The sequence below is a fragment of the Tricharina praecox genome (assembly GCF_024521635.1).
Source record: "Tricharina praecox strain CBS 144465 chromosome Unknown BZA05scaffold_1, whole genome shotgun sequence".
Taxonomy (NCBI): Eukaryota; Fungi; Ascomycota; class Pezizomycetes; order Pezizales; family Pyronemataceae; genus Tricharina; species Tricharina praecox.
Window position 1 is genome coordinate 2,093,956 of NW_026250403.1, and position 12,995 is coordinate 2,106,950.

The following is a 12,995-nucleotide window of genomic DNA, read 5'->3' on the forward strand; positions in this document are numbered from 1 at the left end:
TGTGTGCTACCAGGAAGGGGTATAATTCTGAGAAGAAGATTTGTACATACACGGCCAAAGGGGGCTCGGGGGGTGGATAGGTGGGGGCCGTCGTTGTGACGATGTCGTGGGGAAATCCGGGGAGCCGCCACGCTCCCCATTTTCTCCATTAACTCTAACTGCAGCGGTATTCCTCGCCGATTCCATGCAGATTCGTTCAAACTTCAATACACACTCGCAGAAGCTCATAGTTACAACTCCGTTCAAACTCCATCGTGAAAGACAAACAAACAAATTCTTCGTCCCCGACCAATTTCACCACCACCATCAAATTGTAAACCTACAGCTCTTGAAGATGCAGCGCCAGCCAGCTAAAAGCCATCAAAGAAAGAAAGACATCGGCAATAAGAAATCGCGCTTCACCGCAAAGCCAAAAAAACAGATAGAAAAAAAGAATAGGTAGCCACAATAAAACCAGAAAGAAACCAACCAGAAAGAAAGAAAATCATCGACATGTCGTATCATATTGTATCGTGAAAGCAGTGGGGCCCGTAAAACATTGATGTGCACCGCGCGATGACCCGGTCCCAATCCACCATCAGTTATACCGCAGATACCTAGATCATAGATCATAGATATCCGGCGTCTCCATCTACCGGTATCTCCACGAACCCACCCTCCTCCTCCGCAGTAGCGGAAACCTAGGCATCAGAAGAAGAAGCAAAAAGCCCCCCATCACCCCCACCAAATAAGCCCATCAGCTCCCCCTCCATAGTATCGGCAAACACGACCTCGTGCAGCAACTCCACCGGCGCATCCGCCATCTCAGCCGGAGCCACGAGGGCCAGAAACGCAGCGTACGGATCCTGCAGCTCCTTCGCGGGCGTAGTCGGCGGTGTGAGGAGGCCGTTAGGCCTATCTGCCGTAGCGGTGGTCGTGGGCGGGAGCGGCGGTAGGCTTTCGGTAGTGGTGGTGCTAGTGCTAGAGGACATTTCGTGTGCGGTAAGGATCGGAGACGGGATGAACTTAATGGGAGTCTGGCGGCGTCGGCTGGCGATTGGAAGCACGACCGGAAGCGCGGCGACCGGAATCGGGAGATGCCGTCGACGCTGCGAGAGCAGGCGGAACAAGGCGGAAATGCAAATTATTGCTGCCGGGAACAGTAGAAGCAGCACTACTGCAGGGCCAGAGACGTCCACGATTCCCCCAATAAAGTCCGTAATTCCTGGCCACATTTGAAGTCACTCGCGCTGGGGCGTGTGAGGTGTGTGGCCGGGCGGATGGATGCTGTTGGAACTTGGTGTCGCGATGTTGGCTGTTGGTCGGTGCAGGCAATTTCAATGTGAAGGTCAATAGCAGTTCGGGTTTGCCGAGTGTTTTCCGGTGTCCGGTGTCGTGTGGAGTCCTAATGAGCCTTGGGGATGGACGGTGAGGGGGAGGGGGAGGGGATGGGGGAGGGGGAATGGATTCGGGTTTGCCGAATGTTGTCCGGTGTTCGGTATCGAGTCGAGAACTAAGGAAGTTTACGGATGGATGGGGAGGCGGAGGGGGGGAGCGAGGGGAAGAGCGAGGGAGGGGGGGAAGGGAGAGAGCCGGTCTACACATATTAGCTCAGCCCTTTTCGCTGCGCACAGCACGCACAAAATATGGATCCGTACGGAACTCTACTGACTATGAAATTCTACGAAACCACCACCGCTGGCGCAACATAGATGCGCCACGTGACTCGTGAATCAGAATTCCACAGCACAAGTTACAACGCAAGTAAGGCCTCATAAATTTGGAGAAACTTGAAGTGGCAAACTCGCGAGGGCCAGTTAGAGTTGTAGAAACGGAATGGGAAACGAGTTGGAAAAAGAGTTTTGTGGGTGGGGGTGGGGGGAGATGAGTGTTTACATTTATTCCGTTCCATTCCATGTGCACGGTGAGGGAGGGAGGGACAGTCATCGATGGTGCATGAGCGCGCTAACTACCATGAGCACGCTAATAGAAGGTGGCACGTGCTGTAGTACTCTACATACCATACGTACGTGACGAGGCTGTGCACTGTGTGAAAGGACGCGAAAGAGGACTGAGGAGCGCTGCGTGGGAATGCTCTGTTCTGTGCTCGAGAATTCAACTCGGCTGTGCGTGAAGACCACGGGAACAGGGGTGCTGGGGAATTCTCTTCTCCATGCTCTCTCTAGAATTCAGCGAGGCTGTGACTCACTGGCTCACTCTGCCGCAGCAGCTCCTTGTTTAAGGATCACTCGCCGCGCGCCGCACAGTATATCACTCGGCTTTGAGATGCCGATCCCGTGTCACTATGGTCGGGGAGGCGTAAAGCAGCGGCGCCACATCGTGCTGGCTGGTAGCGGGGTCTCAACCTCCGGCCGGCCAGAGTGGGCAGGAAAGGAGTTCGACGGTTTGCCATAGTCTAAATAGGCTGCAGGCGAAATAAATTGAAGATAGATGCGCTTCAGGAGAGAACTGGGCGGAGCGTTGGGGAAGGATCCCATAGCGAGCATGTGGATAGCGATCGGCTAGGTTTTATATGTCACTGTCATGATCTACGGTATTAAGGCCGAATGCAATGGTGATAAAACGGAAATAAAAGGGTCGGGCGACGGGGAGGCCGAACTGCCAACGGGGCGCGAATAGTAATGCCATTTAGCCTGCATTGCGATTGATGACTAAGCAAAAAACAAACATGCGTTCGGGAAAGGCACGAAGAGCTGCAGTAGGCGCGCACTCACCCGGGAATTGATGGCCGAACCTACCGTGTTTGGTCTCCGGCTGCGGCATGCATTCCCATGCGCCGTTAGCTAGATGGATACTGCTTTTTTCAATCCTCACGTGTATAGTAGCGGTATGCATATTCCAAACGTCTTCGTATCAGTATCAGGTATCCCTTTGTTTTCCATCATTAACTGTACATACAACGACCGTAGCCATCCACTACATCCCCACTACATCCATGATCCCACTACATACATCCCCACATGCCCACATCCCATCATTCCGCACACCAACGGCCTCCAGATCCGCAGCCCGCTGATGATATCAGGCCTTCGCACCTCCAAGCAACTGGCGTAAAAGTAAAATAAAAAAAGAAATATCCCAATCTCCTCCAACAAATGCGAGGAAAACCAGAAAAAGGTAAGAAAAATCATTTATAGCTTCGCCTCGACATCGCCGAGAAGATCAGTAACACCATGGTTCTCGACGATGGCGACCTTCGTCTTCTTCAGCGACGCGGCCTTGGGGAACGGCGCCTCAAAGATCTCGTTCAGCTCCTCGAGGGTGCGGTCCTTGGTCTCGACGAAGAAGAAGTAGATAAAGGCGGCCTGGAACGTGTCCCACGCGATGTACAGGAAGTAGAACTTCCACTTGACGTTGCCGAGGCCGACGGGCGTCGCGTACTGGTTGAAGAACGACGCGATGTTGACCCAGAAGTTGTACACGGCCATGCCCTTGGCGCGCGTCTCAAAGTCGAGACATTCGACGGGGTATAGAGCCTGGAAGGGCGTGAAGGCGACCGAGAAAGTGAAGCCGAAGAGGTAGATCATCGCGATGGTCTAGGAAATATCTGTCAGCTACCGGTAGAGGACATCATTGAGGCGGGAGAACTGCTTACCGCGTTGGATCCAGCCTTGTTTCCGCTGCCCGAGTAGGTGGCCGAGAGCGCAGCGACGATCGAGAACCACATGACGAACAAGCAGGAAGCAGTGAACAACATCTTTCTGCGTCCAACCTTGTCGACCAGGGTGGAACCGATGACTGCACCGACGAACGACAGAACGGCAATGACACCGTTAAGCATGAGCTGAGTGTCGACGTTGGTGATTCCGGCCTGCTCCAACATGACGGGCAAGAAGTACGAGATAGCGGCGTTACCGGACCATTCTGTGATGGTTCGTCAGCTTTTGGAATGCGGGAGAGTAGTCGTGGGAGTACAAACGTCCGAAGAAAGACATTGCGACGACCATGGTCAAGCGCCATCTGGCGGCACGGGTCTTGACGAGGTCACTGTAGTCCCACCAGCGCTTATCGGAACCCTCTTTGGAGATCAACTGCTGCATTTCGCCGTACGACAACCTAACGATGGCGTTGTTGGGGTCGTCGTCTCCGTGGTATTTGATGAGAATCTATGATCTTATGAGCATGAATGTTTCCGGAAAAACATAAGACTGGTGCGCGCATACAGCAAGGGCCTCCTCGTGGCGGTCATTGGCCATCAACCATCTGGGCGATTCGGGAAGGAAGAACACGCTCATGGCGATGACGCCCGAGAAACTCATCTGAATCCAGAGAGGGATGCGCCATGCGCGGTTGTCGTCGAAGTGCATGTTAGTTCCGTAGGTGATCCAACTTGCGGGAATAGCTGCAGGACAGTCGCATGAGCACACCCGCCCCCACTGGCACATGATAGATATATCCGGGAGGAGAACTTACATCCGATGAACCAGAAAGAGTTGTACATGCCGGTAAGGAAACCACGGTAGACGGGATGCGCGATCTCGGCGATGTAACTAGGACCAGCGGTGGCAGACATGGCGACGCCAAAACCCAACACGAAACGTCCTCCTTTAAACTGAGCCATGTTGTTTGCCGGTGCCTGAATACAAGTTCCAATGATGATAATTGCCGCTCCAATGAACATTCCCCATCGTCGTCCCCAGGTATCCTGTAATTTTTTGCCCGGTTAGCAACCCGCGAAGCAAAAACCAGTCGGCGGTTTTATATGGGACTCGGCAAGGTTCAACTTACAGTCAAAGGACCAGCCACGAACGAACCGACGATATTTCCAACAGTGTAGATAGCGAAAACGAAACCGGTGGATTCTCCGGTGGTGATCATGCCGAATTGTCTCTGGTAGGGCTTCATGGCATTGATGGCGCCCATGAGCGAGCCGTCGTAACCGTTGATGCACGAGTTCATGGTGGCTACGAAACAGAAGCAGTACAACTGCAGCATACGCTTCGAGAAGGGCCTCACGTTCGACTTGGACACGGCGTCCGCGAACGCGACGTTCTCGACCACGACCACATTCTGGTTGCTGACTTGCTTGGTCAGGCCGTCAGGCACTTCCTTCTCGTTCCCTAGATCGGCCATTGCTGAGATCGACTCTTTTTTCCTCCTGAATTGGCGGACTCCAGAAGAATCGCTGGTGGGGGGGTGGTTTCGGGGGTGGACTAGCCGGGGGTGAGGGATGCAAGAAGAGCTCTCGAGGGGATATAGAACCTGAGGAAGCAAGAGAAAGGGTCCTGAAGCTGGGGACGGGGGGTGAGGTGACTATATACTCGTCTACTCGAGCAATCGGAGGGTATGGAGACCGATCAACCCACACTCTTCCCTCCCGGGGTAGGCCACCTGCGGGGTGGAATAGAATAGGATCAATCTGGATGCTCCGGGGACGGGCGAGAGTCGCCTGCGTGTCGAAACCACCTGCCTACTTACCGACTTACTTACTCACTCCCTATATTCGCCCGCCTGTTCAGACGACCTATTAGGAGGCAACGCGCTATGCCGGTAGGCACGAATGGGCCATGGATCCCAGCGGATGGAACCAATTTACATTCTCGGCTGCTTCGAATAGCCGAGCTTTTTTTTCTCGTTCTCTTCCTGTTGAGGTGGGGAGATCATCCATCCCCCATGGGAAATGCGGGCAGGAGTTGCTGTGGGATAGCGTGAGTGACCAGTGACCACCTCCCAGGAGTGTTCTAGAGTTTCCCCGGCAAGATTGTAGTCTGTATGTGCATATCATACCAGCAGTTTCCCTCCGGACTCTAACGAACTAACTACTCTCACATGGATAGCTCAATATGCGGGGCAGGAAGAACATGGGGTGGGTGTAGTTACCGGTGAGCGGGGGGCCACGATCGGGAAGGGCTCTCGGATTATCCGCAACCCCAGCAAGTAGGCCGCGACAAAACAATGGGCCACAAAACAGCGCCAACACTCTGTGTCTCCTAAGCAACCTCCCCCACCCCCTCCCCCCATTGATCATCGCTGATATAGTAGAGTACCTACTATTCAGTTGGGGGCCTCGATGCCCGACAGGATTGACTGCATCATGCACCACTGGTCAATCACCTGCAGAAGAAGAAGCGGAAGCCGATCTGCGTGGAGCTGGAGCTGGAGAACTCGAGTTCGTGACGGGCTGTATGTACCATAGGCTACAGCTTTCTGGCCTGGTCTGCACATGTCCATCTACCGTACGGTAGAGTACCGGTGGGATGTCGGGCAATCTTGGGTTGACGATTGCCTATCAGACTCGGGCTCCCCGGCGCCCTCTCCCTCGCATCAACGATCAAACCACCTGGAATAGCATCCTTTACTTCCAGCCCCGTAGAATCGGGGGGAGAGGAACCCTCATCCCTACTTGGGTACCTACTCCAGGACGTCCACGAAATTCAGGACGTTTCGCGTATGTACATAAGTAGAGTAGGTATTCCCAGCACTCGAGCTAGTTGACTAGGCTTCTTCCATGCAAGTTCGGTACACACGGCAGCAAAGTGGAGGAGAAGAAGGAGAAGCGGCGAATCCGGAGACAGTAGCTCGCGCCCGTAACCGACCCCCTCAACTTCGCGTCTGGAACTCAGTTTTTTCGACACTGCTGATTACGCCCTCATCTGGGGTAAACGCAGAGGGCAATCACCGATTCACCGTGGTATGTAACTAACTGGGTAGCCACCTACCTATCTAACTCAGCGCGTCGCAGTTGCGCGAATGCTATCGTATAGTATCTATAGGATAATAGGGCCATCACCACGTCTCTTGATGTCTGGTGTTGATTGCTGTAGATATCGATCGCACGCCACATTATTATTTCGTCTTGCTTGACTGACTGACCGACTTGACTGTTAATTCCCCTGCAGGGTCTAGCCCAGCGCCGAACCAATTGTCCGCGTGCTTCTTCTGCTTGTGCTGACGTTGGCGCCGTGTGTCTGTCTGTGCCTGAACTGACAGGCGTGGTGCATGAGAAGGGAGGGAGTGGAACGGCTTTTCGGGAGTGGCGCCCGCAAACAGAGTTCGGAAGGAAACTACGGTCCGCTTCTCCGCGTGAAAGGCGTGCGCCCAACGGCGCCTACGTTGGGGGCCGCAACCACCACCACCTCGAGAGTCCTTGGCCCACCCACCACCTACCGAAGAGTGCGGAACCCGGTGGGTGACATGTGGATGTGGGAACACGAACGGAGTTACGCACCAGGGGCTTTTGCGTACGTAACTAGCTTCGGAAAGCCCATTAGGTATCGAGGAGTCCTCGACGCCTACGCTTGTTGCGGTAGACGAAGCCTTTCTTATGTAGAGTATGATATGCCCACACCGTGATTGCTAACCATCTCCGCCACCAGTCGGGCTGCCTGAGCGAGCGAATACCCAACGGACTTTGCGCGCCGCAAGAAAAAAAATTACACTCGACAAGGCTCGCCCTGTGAGCCCGAGTTGAAACGCGTAGAGTGGTGCACCCTCTCCACCCACTCTATTATTCCCAGCACATACAAGGACTCGGGGAGATCACCAGGCAAACTATAGTATGGTTATGTATTAGTTACTTACCTAGCCGGATCAATTCGAACGGTGGCCCCCATTTTACATACCAGGCCGATGTGGGGACTGGGGACTAGTTTGGAAGCATTTGGGAGTTTGGGAGCGTTTGGAGCAAAGTTTGGGAATATGTAGAGCGGGGATCGCTGTGTGGCGAATCTCACTCTACTATATCCTACCGGTACGAAAACTACTAGATATGATATGTGGTCAACGCCGGTCCTCTACCGTAGCTATCGCGCCGGCATGCCGACCCAAAGCCCACTGTTTCCCCTCAGCCAAAGTGCAGTGGACATCAACCCAAAGTATTGAGCTCCAACTATTAAACTGTGTATTTGGCTATTTTTGTTATCTTTAAACGTATTACCTACTACCATTATTACCATTATCACAATTATTACCACCACCACCGTCGGCTCCCGGAACCTCAATCTGCACTGTGCAGTGCGACTTACCGCTCGGAGCTGTAGGGAGCAGCACCCGCCTTCAGAAATCCGAAATCCTCCTGTCCAGCGGAAAAAAACACACCATGTATGCAGAGAAAAGAAGCTTCAATTTTCCCTCCGGCCGTTGTTTGGTTCGCTTGCAAGTTGCAACCATCGAGCCGTGGAACGCAGTGCGACCCGACCCTGCCCTTCAGAGCTTCACCGGACGCTATGTACCAACCGCGCATTCCAGCTCGAAGTTCGAACGCCACCAGCAACCAGCGGCCAGCCACGGTGACAGGAGCAGTGGGAAGCAGTAGGGTCCCGTGCACGTCTGCGGGGCCCACCATATGCGGCGTCAGCTAGTTAGGTACATACGGTGCACCGGTTGGCCGTCCCTGCGGTTCCGGTATGTACGTAGGTGCTTAGGTGCTTAGGTACTTCACGTGCGATGGCAGTTTCAAGGCGCGGTGACACTCGATGACACTCGACTCGGATGGGACGAATGGTACGAGCGCCATAACTACAGACGTCGCTAAATTCTAACTACGGCCAGGAGCAATCCGTGACGAACGACGCACCCGCAGGGCCGCAGCCGCCCCAGAGAGTGAGAGTGAGAGTGACAGTGACAGTGAGCATCCCCACGATCGGCCCCGGCACTGGTGGAAACCCCGATCGTCCCCCAATCCCCCCCCCCCCCCTCCTCCTCCCCGCGCCCCCCGCGCGCGCGGCCATCCGTGACCGTGACGTAAAGCGCACTTTCCGCGCGCCCTATGTACGCACGCACGCACACTCTCTGTACTCTGTAGTAGTCGTGGTAAAAGTAGTCGTGGTAAATGGAAGCACCAGGTCGAGGGCAATCTAGCGCCTGGATACAAGGTCCGCTGTTTCCAGATTTCCAGGAATCTCGGTCCGACCCGACCAGGGACAGAGCTGCAGAGGTGCAGAGGTGCGGTGCTGCAGAGTGGTAGAGAGGGGCTAGATAGCTGACGGAGTTTGGCGCTCCCGGGTTTGAGAGTTATATAGTCGGCTTGGGCCGGGGATCGGGCGTTGATGCTCTACTCTGCTCTGTCTCGCTGTCTCACTGACGGTGGGCCGTGGGAATACACTCAGGAGTGAGTAAGTTGTTTGCCAGTATGATCGTGGAGGCTGTCATCTAGCTCGGAGATTGTCGCCATACCGTATCTGACGACCAGCTCTGGCCCATCAGTTTCTCTCTCCCACCCTTCCCCACCCTCAATCGCCCCCCCCCCCCCCCCCCCCTCTCCCATCCCCAGAGCCCCACCCCCCCTATCGCGTTCGTTTCAATCCCCAACCCCAAACCTAACTCCAACCTCAAACCCCACTCTAATAAGTGTCAGTGTCAAGTGAGGCTTGCATAATTATAAACAGGCATCCCTTCCAGCATCCTTTCCAGCACCCAACACCCAGAACGCTGTACCCAGTACCCAGTACCCAGTACCCAACAACCAGCCAGCCAGTATACTGCATTCATGATTCATATGTACATACATACATACCTCCGAGTACCTACATACATACATACAAACATACATAGGGCTGCATGCACAGCCCTCTGCCAATGCAAACAAGCCTTTTACCCCACAGTGAGGTGCATAATTATGCGTCTATGCGTCTATGTAGGTATACGATTACGATGCGTCGATACGGTATGGCATGGCATGGCATGGCATGGCATGGCATACCGAGGCGAGGCGAAGCTATGTATGTACATAAGCTGTCACATAAGCCCCGCACTGGTGCGCCGATGCCGTTGTAGGATCGGTTATCGACGAGTAGGTGGCCTTAAATATTCTAGTGCCGCCGCCGTGGCCGTAGGTTGGGGCCGCAGGCTGGGTCTTATTCGAATGGGAGGGGGAGACGGAGTATTAGTAGTGGCTGATGCCTACTTAAATACCGGTACTCCACACCAGTAGGCGGCAGGCGGTAGACCAGACCTGAGACATGACCGGTCACCGATAGGTATCGTGCGGTATCAAGTTGTACCGGGGGGTTCGCACTTGCTACAGCTTACACTCACTACACTCACTGTGGCCGCAAAGTGCTTGGCGAATGTTACCGGACCTGCAGGAGGGAGGCTTCCGACAGTGATGAAGGTTGTTTTTTTGTTTGATCATCTTTACCATCGAACTTCGACCTGAGGTATGTACATATAGTACATAGATCATGGCAGTTACATAATTACTTGCTTCTTGTTGTCTTCTGGCAAGTAAGTGCTCGCATTGCCCTCCGCCCGGCCCTCCGATACCGAAATGTCCATAAAACAGCACCCCCCGCCGCCTCACTAGTAAACCGTGGTGATATTCCATGAAGAAGCAACCAACGTATTTATGCATGACTCCCCAAGCCCAATATCGTGGATTCATCCTTCTGCTCCACTACTCTTGCTTTCTTATGTATCATCTTCGGCTGCATCTGCCGTTTGAATTCATGCTACCCCCCCCCCCCCTAGTTGTCACAGACCATCACTAGGTTCTGCAATCCTGATGATTTGGGACTCTGGAGAATGGCAGTATAGCCCAGTACCGGACGGTGCCGCCCTTTACTGTGATTAACCTTATTCCCCAGTACCGGTGCATTCCCACGACGACATCCGATCCACGCCATCCTCACCACCTCCACACCTTGTTACTCACTACCAAGAAAGCCCTTGCGGCTTCACATAACTGCACTATTTCTCATCCCTGCGGGATAGCGAGCGAGGTTCACGAGACGGAAGAGGTATTACGGCTCTTCCAAACACATGTGACACGTCGGTTTCTTTGAACTTGAATTCCCGATTCTCAATAGGTAGCGAGAATGAAGAAGATGATGAAAAAGAAAACCCCCGTCGGACCCACTCGGTCAACCCCTCCATGGCTGCCAACATTGATGCCCACTACTAACCACATTCGTTTTCTCTCGCTGAAAGCTCCTCCTATCGCTCCGGCACAACAGCCAAACTAACTGATACACGAACTACAACATCCAACAGTACCCCCAAAAATACCCCCTCCGCTCGGACTTTCAAACATGGGGTCCCATAGTGCGATGTCGCCATGCCCAACCGCGGTGTGCTCGGAGAACTGGAAACGAAAGTCAACCTTAGTCCTACTATAGCCTGGCTGGATTCACTCACACAAACAAGGATCCGTTTCTCTTGGATCGTCAATCTCACCGTCGGACAGCAGCGAATGCTTCCCATGCCATCGAAGAGTCGAAGACGCTACCCGGGCCATCGAAGGCGGCGAGTGACGACATGGTTTCCCGTATACGACCATCCGTCGACAACCGCCATCAAGCGGCCTCAGCGAGGTCGGGAAGATGATGCGACAAGCGGATCATCCTCTTTCTATTGCTTCTCGTCCACTTTCGAGCGAGTCATGACGCACTCGACAATCTTGAGGACCGCGAAAAAGAGTTCCAGACTAACAATGGCGTTTCGGATGTGGATTTGCGCAGGGCAGCGGGCAGTGGTCCATCGGACGCAGTGAATTTCCGTGAAATCGTTGCAATGTTGTCGGAAGATAGAGGGGGATGCATAGTGAAGGGGGTAGGAGCCGGAGGGGCCCACAGTCGACTTATGCGTGTAGGGTTGTCTTCAGGGGTGGGTAGAGCGAATCACAGGTCTCGAGAAGAGATCAATTATTAAAGTAGGAAACGAGTCGAAGGACCCGATATAAGAAGAGGCACACTTAGAGAAATCAAAGGAGGACTACAGTAGTCTCGAGAAAGTAACAAGCAGAGAGAGCAGATGAACAAGCGGCAGACGCCTGAAGAATAGTGATGATGGATGATGGATGATGAAAGACATTCGTGGTTGTTGAGAGAGACAGACAGACCCGCCGGTATAAATATAACAGATCGGCGAACTTTGGCCGACGCCGCATCGTCGTACAACCGTCAAGAAGAACACAAGCGACCAAAACAAACCAGAATCGACAGCAAAACAGAAACACGTCCCCCCCGGCAGCCCTAGGTACGACAGCCGGTCCCAACATCTTGACAACAAATCCTCCCATGTCCGCAGCCAAGAGTCAAAAAATGGTGCTAAGACGTCAGTTCCAGCTGTACTGTGTCCCACACTACTCGACCCCGCCGTGGCCGCCAACGTTGAACTTCGGCCCACTACTAACCACATGCGGTTTCTCCCGCCGACAGCTCCTCGTCTCGCTCCGCTACAGCTTCCTTCGAAGTTCCATCTCTGCAGCCTGCAGGCGTGGTTGCGGCTATTGCCCACAGCAGATCTGATTGTATGAAGACATGTAGTTGAATTCTACCGTTCTACTTTCCTTCCTTTCCGTCGTTCTTACTTACATTACAGCCAAGGCGAACCACACTCACACTGTCGATACCAGTACGCGGCACGCTGTGTTTCATGATTTGCCTGCCCACTGGGCGATCTAGTTACTTCGAGTGCCTACTGTCGTACCTATCCGCTGTGAAGGATGATGCCTTGCCACAAACGCAGGTATGCGGGCCAGAACGCCAATCCAATCGAGTGATTCCCATCCGATCCTATCGCACTTACTTTCTGTTGGGCGAGTGACGTCCGGCGTAGGTACATCACTCGGCGAATATAATTCAGTTTCCAGAAATATTCAGCTCTTGGGGTTTCCAAGCCACCCACCCGTGCCGGGGGTGGTGATGGTTTTTGGTTTTGTTTCTGTGGTTGGCGGCGTCGATGGTCACTGGATATCACTCGGGGATATCACTCGGAGTAGTATCACGTGACACGCGTTGCGCTGCTGGCTTTTTATTTTGTTTTTTCTGTTTAATCGTCTTGCCATCCAAACTTGGGTAGAAAGACCATGGCAGATTACATATCCGTTTCTACCCCGCTGTCTGTCACAGACCGCTGGCCGCGAGCTCGATACCGGTTCCTTTACTCTCCGCCCAGCCCTCCCTGCGAGTCAACCCTCCCCTTCCTGCTAAACCCTCCCCGCTCCTTGCGCTCCCGGCGGTGGAGGCGAGAACACCTACGATGGGGCGGCGGGGCCCGGGCTATGCGGTGGCCTGGTCTGGTACACACAACCGGTGCATCCGGATGGGTAAGTTGGC

General features: G+C 53.8%; 3 protein-coding genes across 3 annotated transcripts; all 3 read right to left on the bottom strand.

Moving 5' to 3' along the window:
• Positions 1–561: 561 nt before the first annotated feature.
• Positions 562–1,410, bottom strand: BZA05DRAFT_17563 (uncharacterized protein). The gene has a single exon (XM_051479250.1). The coding sequence runs from the start codon at positions 1,212–1,214 to the stop codon at positions 681–683; it is 534 nt and encodes a 177-aa protein (XP_051344534.1). The 5' UTR covers positions 1,215–1,410; the 3' UTR covers positions 562–680.
• A 1,429-nt stretch (positions 1,411–2,839) lies between these two features.
• BZA05DRAFT_366505 (general substrate transporter) lies at positions 2,840–5,321 on the bottom strand. Its single transcript, XM_051481535.1, has 6 exons — positions 4,729–5,321; positions 4,414–4,645; positions 4,164–4,342; positions 3,920–4,106; positions 3,596–3,864; positions 2,840–3,536 (listed from the first exon to the last, which is right to left on the bottom strand). The coding sequence occupies exons 1-6, from the start codon at positions 5,071–5,073 to the stop codon at positions 3,132–3,134; spliced, it is 1,617 nt and encodes a 538-aa protein (XP_051344535.1). The 5' UTR covers positions 5,074–5,321; the 3' UTR covers positions 2,840–3,131.
• Positions 5,322–7,207: 1,886 nt separating this feature from the next.
• BZA05DRAFT_450897 (uncharacterized protein) lies at positions 7,208–9,108 on the bottom strand (the record flags this gene model as incomplete). The annotated part of the gene is made up of 8 exons (XM_051487424.1): positions 8,516–9,108; positions 8,313–8,332; positions 8,176–8,268; positions 7,965–8,014; positions 7,738–7,828; positions 7,563–7,585; positions 7,465–7,491; positions 7,208–7,349 (listed from the first exon to the last, which is right to left on the bottom strand). Exons 1-8 carry the CDS (start codon positions 8,667–8,669, stop codon positions 7,208–7,210), a joined length of 600 nt encoding a protein of 199 aa, XP_051344536.1. The 5' UTR covers positions 8,670–9,108.
• Positions 9,109–12,995: the final 3,887 nt, after the last annotated feature.